This window comes from Lodderomyces beijingensis (assembly GCF_963989305.1).
Source record: "Lodderomyces beijingensis strain CBS 14171 genome assembly, chromosome: 8".
Classification (NCBI taxonomy): domain Eukaryota; kingdom Fungi; phylum Ascomycota; class Pichiomycetes; order Serinales; family Debaryomycetaceae; genus Lodderomyces; species Lodderomyces beijingensis.
The window spans coordinates 189,630-210,571 of NC_089977.1; the positions used below are offsets into that span (position 1 = coordinate 189,630).

The following is a 20,942-nucleotide window of genomic DNA, read 5'->3' on the forward strand; positions in this document are numbered from 1 at the left end:
AGTTAGCTAGTATCCATGCCGATTAGCCTTATTTGATCGCCGAAACGCCATCTCCTTTCCAACGCGTCTTTTTGACGTGTTTCTAAAATCCATAGATTTTCAACAATTGGACTGAAACGTTTGCTTTGAATACGTGGGAGAACCCTTGAAGCAAGGATTGCTCTTTTTAGCGTACGTTTGAAAGTCTGCTTGCTTCTCGAAATTAAATTGTCCGAAATCTGAGTCTCCTGCCGACGCTCTTTTCCCGTACGTTTGACACCAGCATCAATAACATGACAACATTGAAAAAAAAAATTTTCTCAAGCATACCCGCGATCTTTGTTGCTTACAGGAATAAGTGAAAAAGATGCATGAAGACGATCTTTGGAATGTGCATGGGCGATTCTATCAAAAAAAAGAAGGCTCCATCTTTTTTTTTTCTTATTTGTTTGTCTTACTTTTGAAGGAGGGTCAATGGTTATAGATCAGGTGAGATACGCAAACCAAGCCCCATCCACCGCCTTGCATGGAACTTTAACAAACCAGATGAACCATATCGTTTCATATGAACTACGTATGTCTTTCGCGTATTTGGTGGCTGCGAAAAACAGGGCCAAAAAAAAAGTCCGGCTATTAATTTTGCCCATCGGAATTTTGTGCTTCGCTCCGGTTCTCCCTCTGTTGACATCAATCACTCAGGCGCTGGCCCAAGCAATGCACGGCCACTACTCCGTTTTATTATCCCTATTGTCCTGTTTCTACACCACGTAATTACCAAGATATCCCGTGGGACAGGGTGGCCACGTAATTATAGGGGTACTTGCGGAGGTCCCTTCTTTGTGTGGAGTGGAGATCTCTAAGGAAAAGGGAAATGAGGAAATGATGGGATTTTCATCAGTCATCGGCAATAAAAAACCTCGTCCATCGTTGACGATGCTGCTGTTATAGTTGTTTTTTGTTGTTGTTGATAACTATCATGCCATTTATCTCCTTATAATTTTAGATTCAAGGGTTCAAGGGGTCTAGCATTTTTTAGGCATTTGCCTCGAGGCTAACATCGAGAAGTTTGGAAACCACACGAGCTCCGACTAGGCCGGTTTGTTTCTCTGAAAACCTTCCTAGTTGGCCTGTATTTCTCAATTACAACAGTCAATCCCTAATTGCCAAACGCCGAGTTGTTTTGATCGGTTTCAATCAAGCGAAAGTGCATCTTTTTTTTTTTTTTAACACCAATGGCTTCCATCCCCCCTTCCCACAGACTTGCAAATAAGCATGTTGAGGTACGCTGACCAAAATCCTGAACTTTGCTCTCAAACTTTTGCAAAACAGTCTCATCAAGAAAACAAGAAATCAATAAGACTGACGCAAGGCAAGGTATACGTTTCCGGATTGTTGTCCGGGACGGATGCATGAAGCCATTTTTTCCTCTTCGGAAAATCTCTCCCACGGCATTCGTCCAATTGTTTGACGTCTCCAATAATACAATAAAAAAAAAAAGAACAAGGATCAGGAGTTTTCTCGGATTTATTCTCGTTTTTTTTTATTTCACCCTCAAGCAAAGGTTTGCAAACTCCCTGTTCCTCAGGTGTACCTTGGAGCCTTGCCTCACACGGCCCGGGGTGGGAAGTGTATCGGAGATATCTTGGAAAGTGAAAGTGAAAGTGACAATCTTCACGTTTGTAGTTTGAAAAAGGAAGACTCAGACTCGCCCAGCTATGTACGTCGTAATCCGCACGCCTGGGGAGGCAGGAGGAAGGGATGACTGTGGAGACCTCGTTAATACTTGATTGCTTCAGATGAGACCAGCCCCGACTCCAGCTCCAAGCAGTCCTCAAAAATAACAAGTCCGCATGCTGCACTCAAATACAAAAAGCCCGAGTAGCTAGCTCGCCACAAAAGAAACTGCAACTCACCCATCTTTCTAAACACTCCGTTCTGAAACATGGCAAACGTCTGCAACTTTGAACACCATCAGCTTCCACGGTGGGGGAGAACACAAGATATCAAAATCGATGAGAGGCGTCTCATGGAAAATAAAAGCAAGCAAGTGTAGTCGACTTTCAAACTATCCATCAGAAATAGGAATCAACTACGCGCCGGTGATGGTTTGCAAACCTCTCTTTTTTCTTTTTTCACGATATTGGCTTACGCCCGTAGAGACAAAAAGATGCCATGGGCTTTCTCTGGCGTATACTTTGGGAAAGGGCCAACGTTGAAGCAGGCAGAACCGATAATGTTATTGCTCGTTACACCGCCCACGGCCCGTCGCGAATTGTCTTTTCTGTGTTCCGCCGCAGGGTGGGAAAGTATTATGGTTTGCCCACATACCTTAACAGGTCCTGCTTACTACTCAAGGTGAAAAAGAAAAGAAAAAAACACCACCTTCTTTTTGGCGTTCCTCGCAGGGAGAATACCCTCGGGCGGAGAGCTCATTCCCCTTGATACTAAGCCCATGCTAAGGAAAGATGCGAGTATTCGTCTTACGTGCAACGTTGTGGCAAAAGTAACCTACGCAACTGCCTCAGGACAGGATGCATTGAATCTAAAAGACTGTAGCTTCGTCACGTGCTCTGGTCGATCAGCTATTGCAGGCCGCGCCACAGCAGAAACTCTACTAGCCATGCCAAAAGTAATTTTCAGAATGGTGCCCATGCAAGTAGAAGCTCACAGGGCGGGCAAGAGGTAGGAAAAGAGTGAGGTAGAAAGGAGGAAGAGAGCGAGGGAGAAGCTGGGGCGCAAAACTTGCCTAATCCGCATCGGCACATTTTGCGTCCATTCCCACATCAAACAGCACAACTTTCGTCGAAGGGGATCGCTTGCTGTCCCACCACGCCAGCTGATGCAGCTTTGCTGTAGTCCTGCTGCAGACTTGCTGCAGTCTGGCTACAGTTTCTTCAACGATACGGCGTTCGGACCCCCCTACGGCAGCGAGTATCTCATTAGCTGCAATTTTTCAGCTCTATATGCAGGTTTTGCAGCCTCTTTTTTGTTTTTTTTTGAAATTGCAAATTGCATCAATTTGGGCAAGTTTGGAACAATCGAGTTATCTCCTGGTGGTGGACCCATCTGGGCGTAACCGCTCCTCACGCCGAAAAATGAGGCTGACAGAGGAGACGTTGCTTTTTTCTGAGCTAGGCTAGTTGGACTGGACTGGTTTCAAATTTTTTTCTCAAAAAAAAAACTGCAATCTCTGGCTCTATTTTGGAGTAGTTACTATCTGCCATTGGGTTCCACTTGTCTATTGCCCATTCTCATACTACTTTCCAAGCATCCAGCTTGGTAGTGCATGTGGGCTCTACTGTATTAGAGCTCTCTTCTCGTTGGCGGAGGTTGTCTTGGCCTCAAATGGGACGCATCGTGCACCTGGAGCCATCCGATAATATCAGGCATATAGCGGCTACTTCTACACCTCTTCTATTTTACTTTTTTTTGTCTATTTTGACAGCGGAGGTTGTTACAAAGCCTCTCACTCTACGATACTCTACCTACATGGATTAAAAGGAAGAAGAAGTTGCATAAAGCTCAAGTTGAGTCCTGAAACTAGGGGCGGGGGTGAGGGAGGATTATCTTCGCTCAAGATAATAAAAACCTACACGATATCAACCAGTCATCCCAAATCGAGAACAATCCTCAACAAATACGCTCAAAATCGTGTTGCCAAGGGGCCACCAAACGGTCTTGACGTTGACCAGGCTTGCAATTGGAATTGGCAAAAAAAAAATAAAATTCTCAAGAGATTCACTTTGGGAAACACCACACTTTTTCTGCTTCACTCTCGTCATCTACCTGACACAATCTCTCCTTGGTCTCCTTGATGGTCAACCCGCCTCAGATACATTTTCGCCTCTAACCAGGTCTCTTGACTCCCCAGAACAATGCGGGGTATTGGGGCCTCCAGCGCCAGCACAACGTTGCATCACCCAACGTGAGAAAAACCCATGGTGAGGGAGCACCTGTTTTTTTTTTCGCCCGGTGCTTGATATTTTTTGTTTTTTTCATCACCACCAACGGTGGTTTTTAATATGTTTCAGCAGAGTGGCTGTCACATTGATCTGTGCTCTGTCTATGCCCGCCTCTGAGACGGGGCAATCGAATAGGCATACCATCATGTCATCATGCAAAGACATCTCACTCACTCACTCGTTCCCTTACAGTAGCTGTAAATTCTCTCCATCCCCTCCCTCGCCTCTCTCGCCTCCCTCGTGCTTTTTCTTCCTCCCCTGTCTCCAATGATACGGCAGTCTCAACGAGGTACTCCTGGTGGGTGTCAAAGTGTCACTTTTGAGGCTCCTGAATACCCTACACTTCAAACCTGATTGTACCTTAACCCATCGAACTTTTAATATTCACGAATATTATATCTTCCACGGCCTCTCGCCGCCAACTCGCTTCATCAATTAAGCTCGATCGGGAGCACAATCAAGCGAATTTATTATATTTTCGCAACCTGGCCTCGAATAATTTTTTTTCCAAGAACTCCCAAGACTACCGCCTTTGCATCTGCGGTATTCATACCAAGCAATAACGGTGGGGAAGGGAGGGGAGGAGGAATCAACCTCCTGGAGTGTTCGTCACACCCGTGACATGTCCCAACCGCCAGCGTAAATGTGCTTCCCCCCCCCGCCTCCCACCATAATAAACTAAAAAAAGGTCTTGGGGGTTGTTTCCTTGGTTTCAGCTGTCAAGATAAAAAAAAAAACAGGTGATGTTTTATTTTGGGGCGTGGGGAACAAGAAGAGCTTGAGATTGTGAGAGTTTCTTGGATCTTCAATTTCTAGTCCTTCATCTTGCCTAAGGCATTCCTCGCCGTGGAGATCTTGGTTGGTGTAGCTGGTGGGTTGTAGATGGTGGTTAGCGGTGCTTGGGGGTTGGGGTTGTGTTTGGTCGTGTACCCGCCACAGACCAGATAACTCTGGTATCTCTTGCACTCTAACTTAGATCTAACACACTCTCACACTCTCTCACTCTTTCTCTCTATCCAAGAAGATCTCTTGATTTCTTGATGATGGTGGATTTCTTGTCGTCATAAAGCACATTTCAAGAGTCACTGAAGATTGACCAAAGAAAAAAAAAAGGTGGAAAGTGGACTGCTTAGGGAATTATGCTGATGCCGAGGATGGGTGGGGGGGGGGGGGAAGGGGGGGAAAGCTGGAAACCTCATTAAAGTAACAGGTTATGTCAAAATTTGGCTTCCCAGAGTCGTGTCGCAAAAATTGCTGTCGCGTCAAATAATCGACATGCAGCAGGGCAGTTGGGAATGGGCTAAAAAGCTTAACCTGGTGCGAAAATTAGCCGTTCCACATAAGACAGACTTTTTGCAACGTTTGGGCATAATCGGGAAATCAGGATAGAGAATGTCTCTGTGCAGAACCTACTTATGTAAGCCATGCACAACGAGCTAAATTCCAAGAAAAATAAAGGATAAAAAAAATAAAAAAATAAAATTTTTTTTACCAGAGATACATACCATGCCATGCCATATACCCATTTGCACTTACATGCCCATTCTGTATGAAAAAGAGTAATACATGGTACATGATACATCTACTACTACAGCTACTCTGTTTTTTTTTTTTTTTTCGTTCTCACAACTTCCGTGCTTTCTTTCTTCCTTCCTTCCCTTGGAACAACAAGCCTTGGAGTCTTAGTAGGGCATATACTACGGGTTAATTATTTATACATATCTACAGATATATATATATTAATCTCTGCCACCCCCCTCCTCCTCCTTCCATTATCGAACTTCATTTTATATAAATTACTTCAAATTTCCTCATCAGGTCTTCCAATTACCATTTCCTAAGAGAAAAGAAAGAAGACCAAGAAGAAGAGGTCTTTGAATCACATTCACTCCTTCCAGATACTACTACACTTCACCTTTTTCATTTGTCCTTGTCCTTGTTTTTTTGTTTTTTTATTCCTCACCAATTGTCGCTTTACTTGGTTCAAAGATGATGATGCAAGATCAGAATTATACCCCAACTACGGTTACAAGTAAATACCAACAGGCTATACCTGCTCGTCATTTGTCAGTGGAGACGAGTTTTGACGCGGCAAAGCCCAAGATTACTTCGCTTCCCTCGTTTGGCGAGTTGCTCACTTCGATCCCCTTGCCATTAGAGTTCAAGTCCAGCAGAAGCAACAGCAACAGCAGTAGCAACAGCAATAGCAACAGCAGAAAAAGCAGCTCGGTGAAAGGTTTCACCATGGCCTCGCCCTCGTCTCACTACTACTTGCTGTCGACTCAAAGATTGCCCAGTCCGTCAGCAGTTTCCATCCCATCCTCGACGACTTTCCCCCAGCCAGCTCAATTTGCCCCACTTGCTGCACACCCACTGCAGCAGTGCCAGACCCCAGCACCAAGTGCCTACGACGCCAAGACCCGCTCCAGCTCGCTCCCTAACCAACCATCTAGTTCCACCTCTCCCCACATGCAATATATGAACCTGCAACTCGCCTCTGCTACAGCACCACCACCACCGGCACAGCACACACAACACCCACCACATGGTCAGTATTACCACCACGCTCAGCAGCACCACTCACCTGAATCCCACCCGGCATCACCTCAGTCGCCCATTGCCTCGACTCCCGCATCAAGCTCAGCCACCACCACCACCACCACCCGCACTTCCGCCACCAGTCCCAGAGACCTGAGGAGAAAACACGTTTGCAAAGTTTGTTCTCGCTCGTTTACAACCCTGGGCCACTTGGCTAGACATAACAGGATCCACACTGGCGAGCGCAGACACGAGTGTCCTTGGCCTTCATGCGATGCCCGTTTTGCTCGCCAGGACAACTGCATGCAGCACTACAAGACTCATACCAATGGCAAGAATAAGCGCGCTAGAAGCATACAGGTTGACCACTCGAATCTCAATGTTGGTGTTGCTGGTGTTTCAAGTGTCGGTGTTGGTGTTGGTGTTGGTGTTGGTGGGTTCCACACGGGTAGCGTTGGGGCTCCCTCGTTGGCTTTACCTTTCCATCATCCATACCAACCACAACCACCACACTTGAACTTTGTACGCAAGTCATTTGTATGAAGGAAATAGACAATGATGACGACGATGATGACGATTATGATGATGAATTGGATTACGAATTGGATTACGAATTGATGACGAACTTGGCTCTGGGTTTCTTTTTTTTTTTTTTGGACTTTCACTGTCTATTTGGTTCTTTGAAGTTGGACCTGTTGATGGTTCCTTTTTTGGCTACTTTTTGCTTTTTTATACCTTCTCTTGCTACTGCTTTGTTGTTTGGTTTTGCTTCCTGGAGGCTTTGGTCTCCCGCAAAGCTTGATTCTGTTGGAAAAGACAAGAAAGTTACGGTTGATGCATTTACGGATTGATTATGTGTATGACATGTAATACTAAAAGTGTTTATCTTTCAACTTTGAGTTGTTGAAGCGATGTAGCCGGTTGGCTCCTCTACACATCTGGCTCGGAGTGAGAGAGAGAAAACTCCCGTCACCAGAGAATAGCACATTTGACCACCACTTGGTTTTCGAGAAACGGAGTTCACCCCCCTCCTCCCTCCCCCCTGAGATCAGATAAGATACTCACAAGTTACATTTCCAGATAAAAAGATGATAAACTCAACAACTTGCCCAGAATATTTCAAAATCCCCAACCCTTTCCCCTCCTGCTGCTGCTCCTTCCACCCTTCACCCTCTCTCGACTTTCTTTAGTCACAAAAAACGTATCCTCAACTACGTCATTCTCGTAAATGAACGTCAAACCGAATTATTATTATTATTATTATCATCAGTGCTGTTTCTCAGAGCCCAGCAGAAACCACGTCGCCAACACTGTACCAAAAACTGCTAGATATAGCTAGAGATCAACTCAAAGACAGTCCCACTTTGGAATCAACCAAGCAAGTAAACACTTGTCCATCTGATGTGCCCATCTTTCCACCTGGGCTGGCTAAGTTGCAAAAAAAAAAAAGTGCGAGGGCATTTCTCATTTCTCACCGCGTCTACTGCAATTTGGGTGCAAAAAAAAAAAAGAGGTGGTTTTTTTTTTAGTCCGCGGTGCAAAGCGGAGAGCGCCAGAAAATACCGCCGCTGTCGTACGACTCGTTGTTCCTTTTTCACTCTGCGCTATGCACCAGTTTCATTTCTCAGTTCTTGGGTCTTGAGCTGACGAGTGAACCAACGTGGAGCTAGAATAGGGGCTGATGAAGAGAGGAGAAGACGACAGGGGGGTGAAGGAGGGAAGAGGGGGGGGCAGCGGAAATGGTATGGGATAGGTTTGATGACCCACGCACACCAACTGTCATTTTCGAAAATGCTCATCACCTTCATCGAGGTTAATTAGTTGTTTCAATACCTTTGTCGCTTATCCATCCCACCAGCTTGCCGCCTGTGCAGGATAACGGGATCCGATCCCACCATGGTGGCATCGGGAATGCATAAACTCACATCGCAGCTGTACCAGGCAACAAGCAACTCCAATACAAGTTCCTAGTTCCACCTACCCTTTTTTTTAACTCCCTCCCTCCTTTTCTTTCTTTCCTTCTTTCCCAAGAGATATCACCAATCCCCGCCCCGTGCAACTTTGCAATATTGCAATTTTATTTTCCATAATCCCTATTCAATTTGGGCAAAATTATATCAGAAATATGATAAGTAAAAGAAAAGAACCTAGGAAAGTAAATGTGTGGCATTTTCCCTATTTGCGGGAGCTGCGTCACCTTGCAGCTTGTCCTCTGCAAAAAGCTGAATCAGAGCCGAGTCAATGAACTGGAAAACAAATTTTTTTATAATAAATGCAGTCAATGGGAGCGAGCATCATTATTTTTATCATCGTAGTTTGGCTTTGGGTTGGGGTTTTGGGTTGATCTGCGTGAACGAAGAGGGTTGTACACGGACACAATATCCATTTGAGGGTCTCTTGAGATCTTTCCAACCATCGGGTAAGATTTTCGAAATTTTTTTTTTTTTATGTTTTAAATTCTTGATAGCTGAGATTGCTAAAGGAGCCAGACTGCCCAGGAATCCGTGGCGATGGGGAACGGGGAAGTTATTCTCATGGCAAAAGAGTGCAATACGAAATACGAGGTTGGGACCTTATTTTGCTGGGGTTTCAACTTTTTTTTTTTCTCAAGCTATGAAGTCCATGTTCCCATTCCAACTCCAATTTCCAAGTTTCCAATTTCCAAGTTTCCAATTTCCAACTTCCCACCAGTCTTCCGCTGCACAAACACCCCCCTAAACCCGTTGACTATGAGTTGCCCGTTTTTCCGCTGTGGTTCCAACTGGTGTGTTTCGGCAAGTCGGCACGCCGAGTTTGTGTCGAGGTCAAGGGTACAAGACAATCGCAGATATAATACCAGGTAAAAATAAGTTGGTTTAATTGATGTAGACAGCAACAGGCAATGTGATGTGCCGTTGCATCATCTTGCAGGGGCCCACCATCACCCACTGCCATTGCCATGGCCACCACCAGCTACTTACGAACGAGAAATAAAGAAGAAAAAAAGGCAAAGATAAGCAAAGAAAATCCCCAAGAAGCTGTGCTAGTTGCCCAAGAACTCGAGATTCCAAGAAACTTCCAAGAACTGATAGAAATCGGGAACGTTTTCACTTTTGGGTGTTGGGAAGGCTGAACAAGTGCAAAAGATATTGGGATTTCACAGATGTGGCAGCATGTACTCAAGGGTGCAGAACCATGCAGAAGGAGCCCGAGTTTCAAATAATTCTGCCAACTATGGATGTGAATACGGTTGACAGTGGTTTTTCAGAGGTGTTGCCGAGCCGTGGATGAATAGTGAACGAAACCAAGGATACGCGACAGTGGGATACAACGGGATTTCCCTTACCAACCCCTACACTTGTAAATACCTTGGACTTGGTTGTTGTTCCCAACGATGCAACTTGAATCGCCAATTTTCAAGATTAATAGCAGTTCAGTTGAATCTCATCTCGTCCCGTTTCTTCGTATCTGCAGAAAATGCCCAGAGCCAAAAAGTGAACCTTTTTTTTTTGACTCTTTTGCCAACATTTTGCAATCTTATCAACTCCATGAACTCTGAACTTTGAGCTTTCAACCTTGAAGAGCCCAGCTGCAACATTATCCCCTGCCAAAGACAACAAAATGAAAAAAAATCAGGCGATTTCTAGACGCATTTCGTGTTAACTTCCAAGCCAGTGATTGATGTAGCATCGCAAGACTAGACTCGTCAAATCAAGATAAGCTTTCACCAACCTTCTTTTCCCTGGTGGGAACCAGAACAAAAAAGAGAAGAAGGAGGGGACGACAATTGGGGGACAGCGATGAGGTGGGGGGGGGGGGGTCTTTACAAATAACCAATTTAGCTTTTCCACCACTCAAAGCCTATAAATAGACAAAAAAAAAATAGACAACCAGAAAGTCAAAATCATACGACCCCTTGGACGTCATTAGACTCCGTTTATGGAAGGACCGGCTACGTTTACGTTTACATTTACGTTTGCGTTTGCGTTTACGTTTGCGTTTACGGTTACGTTGGTTCGGGGTCGATCGTTCCAGGGTTGCATTAAACTTTAACTTTCAAGGTCACGTGTGCTCCTCGCGCTACAACTGCCGCGATATCGAATATGGCGAGGATTCATCACGATGCCATGGCGTTGTCAGGGGGTATAGTAAGCTCCAAGAAGAGACCACACTGGTCAATTGAGACCTCATTTGAACCCTCCACCACCCCTTCGCCGTCTTATCCGAAGGCTTGCCGCACGCCAACCTCGATCGAGAGTGATTTTTTTTTTGTTTCATTTTTGTAGCGGGCCGGCCATAAAAATAATTGTGTGAGATGAATCCAGGGTTTTTCACTCAAAAAAAATTACAGTTTATAAAAATAAGATTGGGATCGGGTAAGGATATACCAGCGTAGAGCATATACGGCTTTTTATGGGGGGTCTGCAATCATGTATGAACGACCACGAGCGAGGGAGAGGACTAAAGGAGCCGGGTAGAGTTTTGTAGACCCCTCTCCTCATTATCCTGATTTCTGAGACTTTTTGGTTTTTTTTAATTTCAATCCAGACCGCTTTGAAGTTGCTTTAAAAAATATTTAACTTTGCCATCTAAAACCTTTTTTTTTGGTTTCCAAAGTGGATATAGAAAAAGCATAAAGGGAAAACTAGAAGGGAGAGGAAGAGGAGGTGTGTTTTTTTGTCCTTGACGAGATTCCGAGATCTGGGCTATCTGGAGGAAGAAGAAATTAAAAAAAAAAAAGAGTTGGTGATGATTTCAAGTTGCTCCTGCTTGATTGGTCAATTAAGCACCTCGAAGCGGAAGAAGAAATATGCACTACGTTGAAACCCAAAACTGCCGCGAGATAACCAGGAGGACAAGACTGGTGACTGCCTTCGCTATTGCTCTCACTACTGCTCTCACTGCCCGTCGCCATTACCACCACCACTGAAATTGTTTATCGTACTTTGGTAGCTCTGAAATCCCCACCTTCAACGGCTCAAGCCACCTTGCAACATCACCAACCCCCTCCCCCATGATTCTTGCAGAAACAACAGCCATCCAGACGAGTCTAACGCCACATCTCATTTCTCATAAACATCCTGTCTGCTTTCCCCTTTCCCTTACCTAGAAAAACCCCCTCTCCAAAATCAAATATAATATCTAGAAATTCTCCAACGCACATTCGTTTATCCGATGCAAATGAACAAGCCGAACAAAATAACGGAGCAAACTGGGTAAAGTGGGCAATCGGAGAAGTAGGCACTTTACCAAGTACAATTGCTATTGTTTTCCTATACAGCCAAAAAAAAGGGGGACGGGGGAAATTACACTCTGTATCTGCTTTTCTGCTAAAATCACGCAAACTCCTTGTCTGTCTAGAATAACGGTACAATTTCGACAGGAGTTTTTCTCATCCAGTAGAGTATTCAGCACCCGGTGCAGAACAATCAGCCATGTATACACAAACACACACACACACATACATGTATCTGTCAGTGTATAAATGTATAGATATTTTGCTGCTTTTATCTTATCTTTCTTCTCGCCGGATGGTTATTCCATCAGGGTGTCGCTCGGCTCTTCTCTCCACAACGGTTTTTTTACTTTTTTTTTTTTTTTTTTTTTAGCAAGGGTCTAAATTGACGTTGGTTAAAGCCTGGCGTTTCTTCATAATCTTTTTTTTTTTTTTTTTGGTTAGAAACTGGTGCCCACTAGGGCCCAGCATAAACAAGAGAGACCTTCTCTTCGTGTTACATACCAACGTCAAACAGTTGGAAAATTGGGTAACCTCCTGCACTTTTGCACTTTTTGTCTGTTTGTCCTGGGATTCAGACACTCAGTGGCATCGCCAGAGACGGTCTTTCCCTACGTTTTAAACATTTTCAACACGTTACATTGAAACCATCTCACTCAGGACTGTTTGTTCCCGCCTTTTTTCCCACCTATTTTGACCCTTGTATTCTCAGTCTACTCAACAGACAGAGAAAAGCACTAGCTGGAACGCCCGAGTCTCCAATTGTTACTATGGAAACGCACGTGATTCGTGATAACGAAACCAAGGCGAGAAGGGACCACGGGGAGGGAGTCAGGGACCTTAGAAATAACCAAGGCAACCCCCGGCTACGGAGCTAAAGTTGGATTATGTCCGGGTGCACTTGTCACATCGTTGTGACTTTAGCTAGAAAAGGTCATCGTCTGATCAACGTGTCCCAAAACCTCGTCATCGTCCAACGTATCCAGCAACGCAAACACGACACACCAAGAAGGAAGATCGACATCCCCAAACATCGTACGTTCTTTCTTTTTCTAAATATATTTATTGTCTGTGATTTCTCGTACTGAAGTTACACGAGAAACACATGCAGCCTATGTTGTGACTTGTTGTCTTCTTGTCTTCTAGAAATCACATCTCAAGCGCTGGTTCCGATACCCCCCTCCCCTTTCCCCACGGCCTAGTCCCCACGGCCCATTTCCCCAACGCTGCGAGCGGCCCCTGTCCAAACAGGCCATGCAAGGCACCCCTTTGTCTTTCTTATGCCTCCCCCAGAACCACCCATCCTGCAGCTCTCGTTGAGAAAAGATACATATACAACCATGCAAAGCTTATGAGTGTTGCTCGTCATATTTACCATTTGTTCTTTGTCGGTTATATTTGCTCCAACAACCCCCACCTACGGCGACATCCTTGTTGTCTCGCCAAAAATTAATTTTTTTTTTTAGATAATCGGCACCGGACTAAAATTCAGGTACCAAGCAACACAAAACCGCCCCATCCCCTGGGCGAAGGGTTCAAACAAAACGAAAAGGGTGCTCTTGTCCTATTGTGTGGGAATTGTTTTTGGATGCGACTTAGGCCCTTGCGCTTTTCACTTGAATGCCGTATGAGATAAGAAGATCCAGTATGTATGAAAAAGACACGGACGGCTATGAATACACCCGGACACCTTTTTCTGAACCCTAGGGGAAATCACATATGATACCACATACCCCTCTCTTTCTCTATCTCTTTTCTAATTGACCTTTGACCCTATTCACCAGCGTCGATTACCATAACCACTAACCACTCTTGATTAACATTCCTCAACAAAGTCCACCGACTCTAAATTACAACTTGAAATATCAAAACAAAAAATTCAGAAGAAAAATTTCATCTATTCTTAGTGGTCTATTGTCTCGTGGGACAAAGTGTTAAGTCCGACCCTGAATCTAATGCACATTTTGACTGATCGGGAAAGCTCCAATCTGTACCTCCACTTGTCTGCTGTTGTCTGCTGTTGTCGACTGTTGTCGACTGCTACTGCTGCGAACCCTCAATTCTTCCAAGTCTACATGATGCCCATCCTGCTGTTTTGTCACAATCTTCCAACACTGCTCCCTTTTCTTGCTGTTGCTGTTGCTGTTTGTTGCTTGTTGTTAATTGCACTTTCGCATAAAATTCCCAAGTTGCACCATGTAAAGATCCAAATTAATGCCTCATATCTCACATCCTTTGAAAAAAAACCCAGAAAAATGCAAGGGGAAGCTGTGCCCTGTCCCCTTGATTTCCAGATTTTTTTTTTCTTTTTTTTTTTTTTAATTTTCGATTTGGTGGCTTGACATAGTCTGCGTCTCCGGCACCCTTGACAGTCGAGATAATATCTCTATTTATTTTTTGAAGGAGAGAGAGAACTCATCGTGCGTTTATCACACCAAATAGCAACCACTCCCATGGGCATTTTTCTTGCTTTCAGTCTCTTGACATGTGAAATAACAGTGTGAAATAGGGGGAACTGCTTGCTCTTGAGCTCGAAAAAAAAAAGGCTAATCCGAAGAGGCCGAAAAATTCTCCGAAGCGAGCTGCTATTGTTTGGGTCGTTTCGGCTACATCTCGTTCAAGACAGAGAGAGACACTTTGCTATGCTTGATAACCCACATATAGATATATAGATATATATAGATATGTATTATAAAGGCGAGGGTAGGGTTCTGCCACGTACCCGGTATTCCGCTTACTGTTCCTCGTCTCCATGTGTCTCCAAGCCCCTGACTTCTCCCTCCCCCCACACTTGCATCGTAGAGAAGTTGAACGTGGTAAGTTTGACGGTGCTTGACGGTGCTTGACAGTGCTTGACAAGTGCGCGTCCCACACACGCGGCACGGAATCGCCAGTAAGTTGCGTTGCTCTAGCTCGTAAAATCCTGAATACAGAGGTATTTTCACGGAGCATCCGTTACTAGGATTTCCAGCTTTAGCTGAAATCGCAAAAAAAAAAATTAAAATTGCAGCCTGATTCAACTCGAATTGGATCACATTGGGCAACTTTAAACGGTGCAACTGGGGCATCAAAATGGTCAAATTTGAAACGAAGATAAGTCGCTTGTCAGCACCAGCCAACCGCCACCACCAGATAAAAAGACCGTCCTTTGCCGAAAATATTCGTCTCTCATGAGGGGAGCAACATTAACCGTCTAACCTTGTCACCTTCTCACTTTCCCCTCCCCCTGTTCTCGCACCTTGCTCCAACTTTTAAAGTTAAAGTTGAAGCTAATGTCCTAATGCCTTAAGCTTTTGAAGATTTTGATAAATTCGAAGCAGGTCTTTGCTTCCAACTTTTCTCAAGCTCTGAACCTTGGAATCTTTTTGGATCTTAGTCTTAAACTTCTTTTCTGTATCTGGTGAAGCTGCAGCAATGCAACAGGAACACGATCTTTATAAGGTTTTTGCGGTTGCTCTGGTATGTACCCTTGATGTCTGGATATGAAATAGTAAGTTGAGGGGAGAGGGGAAAAGCTTTAAGCTACTGAGTTTAGGGATTTCTTCAGCTGTTTTGTAAAGTGACTATTATCCAAGTCGTTGGAACCTCCTCCTCCACGGTGGCGGCTCTGTTCTTTTGCAAGCTCAGTCGATAACTTTGAAGAAACTGCCTCGACTTCATTGAGACAGGCCGGTGACGTATTGATAGGGAGTCGCGAGATTAAGTAAGCGCTGACAAAATTTTGCAGCCCCGATAAGACTGCAGCAAGGGGCTGCAGCAGATTGCGCGAGAGGTTGATGATGGCACGGCACGGACAAGGCAAAGAGGTTCAAACCGGTTCAAGTGTGGAGTTTTGGTCATAATCATCATCCTATACAGCACAAGTGGAACGTCTCCTCCCCTCCTCAATCCAATCTCAAACAAAGTTGGCAACAATAACCATCGGCAACCCGCCAAACCGGTCCCCAACAACAACAGCATAACGGTCCTTAGAAAACCCAAACGGATCATTGATATTCTTGGCCGCGAAAATCTGGTCGCTGCCTTCAAACTTCAACTCTCCACTCGCGGGGTCAATTTCAACAGGGACAGGCGCAACACCGCTCAACTGCACAATACCGCCATTCAGCGAAAAGTTGAGCGTGAGATGCTCGTTCACCTCGGTGTAAATGATCTTCGTTTCATCATCGTAGGTCAATTCGGGACCAGCATCTGAATTCAGCGCGGCATTGACTTGGAAAGCTTCGGGGTATTCAACGAAAAAGTAGTTGGAAGTAGCTCCTTCGTGCATGTAGTACATGGGGTTGCCGTCAATCTCGCTGTGCTTGGAGTCTGCGCGCAATTTGACTTTGGTCGTTCCTGCAAGGGTTTGCCCTGCAAGTGCCGTGATGAAGACGATATACTCTAGAAACTGCATTAAGTTTTTGCTTGATGTCTACATATTTCTAGTCCTGGATGGAAATATTTGAGCATCATGGGGTATCTTTATACACTCGAGGAAGAACAGAGTCTAAATTTTGAAAGCGGTGACTTAAAAGAAAGAATCGTTTGTCATGCCTTCATTTTTACGTGTTACTAAATTTTGACTTGTTGGAAAGGCGAGGGTAAGGATATGAGATAGGAGTCGTAGGGTAATACTTTGGACTGCTTGGACGTACAGCTAGGGGGTGAATGAATCATAGACAAGAGCTAGACTAAACTCGTTGTAGTCGACAAAGCGTTAACGTCCATTACCAAAAAAGAAAGTTGGTCTTATGCTGTGGGTAGAACCCAGTCCACACCTTTTTTCACAAGCCACATCATCTCGCATTCGAGATTCGTTGAATGTGGAGAAAACTTATCCACACATTCCTCTACAACTTGCATGGTCTACGTTGAGCATTTTCTCATTTGGCTTCTTAGGCTCAAAGTTTCACTACCGAGAGGAGAACGCAGCGCGAGTCTCTTGCATGAGCTCAGTTCATAAAAAAATCTTGCAGCACCACGGTTATGCTCAAACACTGAGTTGAAAAATTGAAAACGCATCACCAGGTTCAGTAAAAACACATGTTCTTGCCAACGCAACATTTTGAAGAAGAACTTCTACGCTTTTCCAATAAAACGAAAAGAAAGCAAGGAACTATGTTTTATTGAAGGGGAGAAAACGAGGGGTATGAGCTCCAGGAGAAGCTCAGAATATCTACACATATATACGTATATATGAAGGAAGTACAATTTTGGTTTTTTTTTTTTTGGTTTATCCACCAAATCACTCGGTTGGAAGTTCAACCGTTTTGGCAACGATTTCAATTGGCACGCCGTCTTTGGGCTCCCCAACGAGAATGACATGGCTGCCGTTGGCATACCCGTTAGGATCATAGTACGAGTTTTTGGAAGCCCACAAATTATCACTTCCGTTAAACTGTAAAAGCCCCTCGGCGTCGATTTCTACGTACTCGGGAGGGAGAACACTCAACTGGACTATATCTGAATCACGGCTGAACTGGTACCTCAACTGACGGAGTACTTGTAAGTATATGATGTGCTGCTCGTCATCATACGTTAATTGTCTCGCTTGGTTCGAAGTTGTGAAAAAGTAGTTTATTCCAGAACCTTCCTGGACGGGACTTAGGCCCTTGCCGTCGAGCTGAGGGTCTTCCGAACGGGCATAGAGTCTAATCTGAGTTAACTCTGCTAGCGACTGAGCTGCAATGGCTAATAGTGAAAGTGCTTGAACAAAGTGCATAGTCTAATCTTGGTTTCTTCGGTTTTTCTTGAAAGGATGTTGATGAATGTCTTTTTTCTTTTTTGGTATCTCCTCTGGCGAAAGAATTCCAGCGGAGATATGCACTTCTTTAAATACACTTGAGATCAGAACACGAAATTGCAGCTTTAAAATCATGTAGGAATAACCACCATAGTCTACGTTTCACTGGACGCCGAAGGATGGGGGAGGGCATCCTCACACATGGCCTCTTGTGAATAAGTGTCTTTCTTTTTTTTTTTTCTTGTTTAAACCGTTTGACAAACATGACCCTCACACTTCACTCAACAATACCCCGTGACCCAGTCAGCTTATCTTGATAAAAAAAACCCAAGAGCTTTCTTTGTTGTGGAGAGATTGATTGATGCACCCTTGGCGATGTAAGTTAACGTCATTTGCAGCAATTAAGGCACCTGCGCAATTTGCGGCAATTTTCTTTTGCAGCCGAAAAAGGAAATTATTAATAGAAACAATTGGCCATAATTCCACTGCAAAACGCTCGCGTCTATTGTCCCAACAACGAAGCGATGTCTTCTTCTATTATTGGAGAAATCCTCGAAATGAGACGCTTTGTCTAACCCGGGCAACCTACCCATGTATATGCGAGTTAAAACCAGTGCAGTATGACGTTGTGCCAGGAGAGGAAGGTTTTTCTTCTTTATTTTTTGGTTCTTGCTTTGACAAGAATTCGCTTCACGAAAGGTACCATCAAAGGTGCCCAAAATCCCAACCCCCTTTTAAGTTACCCAGTTGCTTGATTCGTTTTTTTTTTTAACTCGTGTCGGGGTTTATGCACAAGATATACAACAAGATATACAAAGGAAATTCAACAACCACGGCACGGTTTGGAGAGAGGTGTTTCGTTATAGTCTCTTGTTTCCTTTGACGGTGACGAATATTGTGTTGAGGAGGTCAAGCTGTTGACTCGGTGGGGTCCAATTTGCCGTATCTCTTGAAGAGCTGGAGAATATCCACCCCCCAGAACTAAACGTTTCTCCATTTGCCGTAACTCAGCAGTGGGTTTTTACTCGAGGGACATCCGGTTTTTTTTTCTTTCTCCGCTACGGATTGTGGCTTCGTCGTCACTATTCATCTAGAGCAATAAAACTAAAGTGGTGGCTATGGGGGAAGGAATCAGCAAAAATCACACACACACACACACACATATGCATGCTCTCGAGTGGCTCCACCCGAGAGATGTCTCATCTCGTGTTCCCAGTCGGTCAACACGAAAGTAGGTCTTCAATGTTGTGTTAAGTTTGTTTCTTTTTACCTTTTTTTATATATATATCACATTGTCCTATACCAATTTTTTTGTCTATTGTCTGCAAACATCATCTTTTGCACTTTTTTCTTACTCTTTTTTGTTTCAAGTGACGTTTTGAAACTACATTTTACTCATCATGGTAAAGAGCTGCCGTCAGGATGAAACTTCAGAAACGGGCTAAACTGGTGTTTTGGAATTGGACGCATGCTATTTCGTCATGCGGAGGTTAATTGCATTTTGCACTCTCTCATTTGGACTTAAGACATGAGTTTTTAACTACTTCAAGATGTCTTCCTTTGGCCCACATCTATTGGTCAACCAAATTCTTGGAAGCGAATATAAACAGACTTCCAGTTTCAACAAACATCAATTATGCTACATAAAAAGAACGAAAAAAAAAAACTCAAAAACTCACAAACTTTGGGCAGTATCGAGTTTCGTGTTATTCGTCGTAAATGTTAATGTAGTTATAGTCTCCATTCGTGCCAGCTTCAACGTTATAAGCGAGCCCACTGATGTAGATCTTTCTGATGCTACAATTTGCCACGGCTCCGCCTGCTAGACTCAGTTCTCCAAACTTCATCTTGACTCCCGCAGCAAAAGAAGCAAGGATATCCTCAACACTCTTGTTCAAGTAATGCTTAGCGCAGAAGTTGAGTTTGATATACATTTGCCAGGCAACCCTGGAATTCTTGTCAAACTTTGCAGCATTGGCATTTTCATCAGTGTGATCATTGGAATAAAAGGTAACCTTTTTTTTGCTCCTGGATGCCTTGTCAGCGTCCATGGACGAGTCCTGCCACAAGGGAAACGCGAGCTTCTCCATTTCGGTCCATGTTTCGTCATGGTTCGTTCTCTCATCAAGCAGCTCCCCGACGACATATAGCAACGAGATCTGAAGAACCAAGTTGAACTTGTCGTTATTCTCGCTATTAGCCCTAGTTCTCATAAAGTAGTCATCCAAGATTGTCATGTACTCATTGCATGTAGCACAGCGGCAGCCACTAGACTTGATCTCGGAAAAGCAGCAAGTGTAGCAAGCCATCCTTTGGAGAAATGCAGGGAGTGACAAGGTCAACGTTTTGCTTTTATCCATTTTTGATCCAAGGAGCTTAGGTAGCTGCTTGACATAAAATTCGTACTGGCGTCGATACCACTCGACATTTCCCTCGGGGACGCATTTCCTGCGAGATATATCGCATCTTATTGACAAAAAACTAGGTGTTGATTTTAATTGTGACAAAAATGCCATGACTGACTGCGCAAAGGATTCACGTACTAAATCCTCCTGCTCGGTTAAATGTAGCAGATGCACAAACGACAACTTTTCAAGACAGTCTAGCGACGCGGGGAAACTACCCAAAATGCACTCGATGCTGAAAGGCGCTGCAACAATTTCTAGATCTTGGAGTTTCTCCCAGGGAATCAGTCTCATGCTCTGCAGCTTCATAATCTTGTCATGAGCAACCAAGCGGAATTGCTTCAAGTTCGGTAAATGGATCGGTTTGCCATACATCGGCACCAATGAGGACATACACAGGCAAAACAACTGGGGCGAGGCAGGTAGGATCAACAGGGTGATTCTATGCGCAACAAGCTCGACGTCGTCGAGTCGCCAATGGAGACCAAGGAGTAGTCTCGTCACTGTTGCGTTACTCCTCAAGTTCCTCTGTGCTTCATCTACGATCATAGAATGCAATTCCAATTTGCTCGTATTGAGCTTGCCGCGGAGATACAGGTGTGAGATGTGGAAGCACTCCAACCGCTTAAAGCAATCGATCAATTGCTGAAGCAACTGCACAATCCTAGCATCATACGTTCCAAACACGTGAACCTGGGCCACAAGGTGTTTCAACGCAGACTCCTCCTCCTCCTCCTCCTCCTCCTTTTCCTCCTCGTCGTCCTTCCTCTTCTTCTTCTTCTTCACCGTCTTCAACGATTTCAAGAGTAACATCAACTTGTCTTCGATTCTCCGGCAATTCGCTTCTTCGTCATGGCACCCACGAGACCCAAATAGAACCAGTCGAGTGCTATCCTGAAAGTCCATACCGCTTAGCCCCCGCTTCCTCCTCAAAGGCGCCCTCGCCGAAATGACAATTCTCGCGTACAATTTCTTGACGCATGGTTGGTAGAACGCTGAATTTGAAGATGCAAGGTTGATGAGCGATTGCTGTGGCAATAAGTTGATGATATCCTCAAGTATGTGAGGAGGGTAGTCCAAGTACAGTCGAGGCAGCATCTTCTATATCTTTCTATTTT

At 44.4% G+C, this 20,942-nt stretch overlaps 4 protein-coding genes across 4 annotated transcripts; 1 reads left to right on the plus strand and 3 right to left on the minus strand. All coding sequences in view use genetic code 12, as the record gives it.

The window, feature by feature from the left end:
• Window positions 1-5,933: 5,933 nt before the first annotated feature.
• LODBEIA_P58410 (uncharacterized protein) lies at window positions 5,934-7,022 on the plus strand (the record flags this gene model as incomplete). Its single annotated transcript, XM_066976218.1, has 1 exon — window positions 5,934-7,022. The coding sequence occupies one exon, from the start codon at window positions 5,934-5,936 to the stop codon at window positions 7,020-7,022; it is 1,089 nt and encodes a 362-aa protein (XP_066832779.1).
• An 8,567-nt stretch (window positions 7,023-15,589) lies between these two features.
• On the minus strand, window positions 15,590-16,090 carry LODBEIA_P58420 (uncharacterized protein; the record flags this gene model as incomplete). Its single annotated transcript, XM_066976219.1, has 1 exon — window positions 15,590-16,090. One exon carries the CDS (start codon window positions 16,088-16,090, stop codon window positions 15,590-15,592), a length of 501 nt encoding a protein of 166 aa, XP_066832780.1.
• Window positions 16,091-16,921: 831 nt separating this feature from the next.
• On the minus strand, window positions 16,922-17,398 carry LODBEIA_P58430 (uncharacterized protein; the record flags this gene model as incomplete). The annotated part of the gene is made up of 1 exon (XM_066976220.1): window positions 16,922-17,398. The coding sequence occupies one exon, from the start codon at window positions 17,396-17,398 to the stop codon at window positions 16,922-16,924; it is 477 nt and encodes a 158-aa protein (XP_066832781.1).
• A 1,727-nt stretch (window positions 17,399-19,125) lies between these two features.
• On the minus strand, window positions 19,126-20,922 carry LODBEIA_P58440 (uncharacterized protein; the record flags this gene model as incomplete). The annotated part of the gene is made up of 1 exon (XM_066976221.1): window positions 19,126-20,922. The coding sequence occupies one exon, from the start codon at window positions 20,920-20,922 to the stop codon at window positions 19,126-19,128; it is 1,797 nt and encodes a 598-aa protein (XP_066832782.1).
• Window positions 20,923-20,942: the final 20 nt, after the last annotated feature.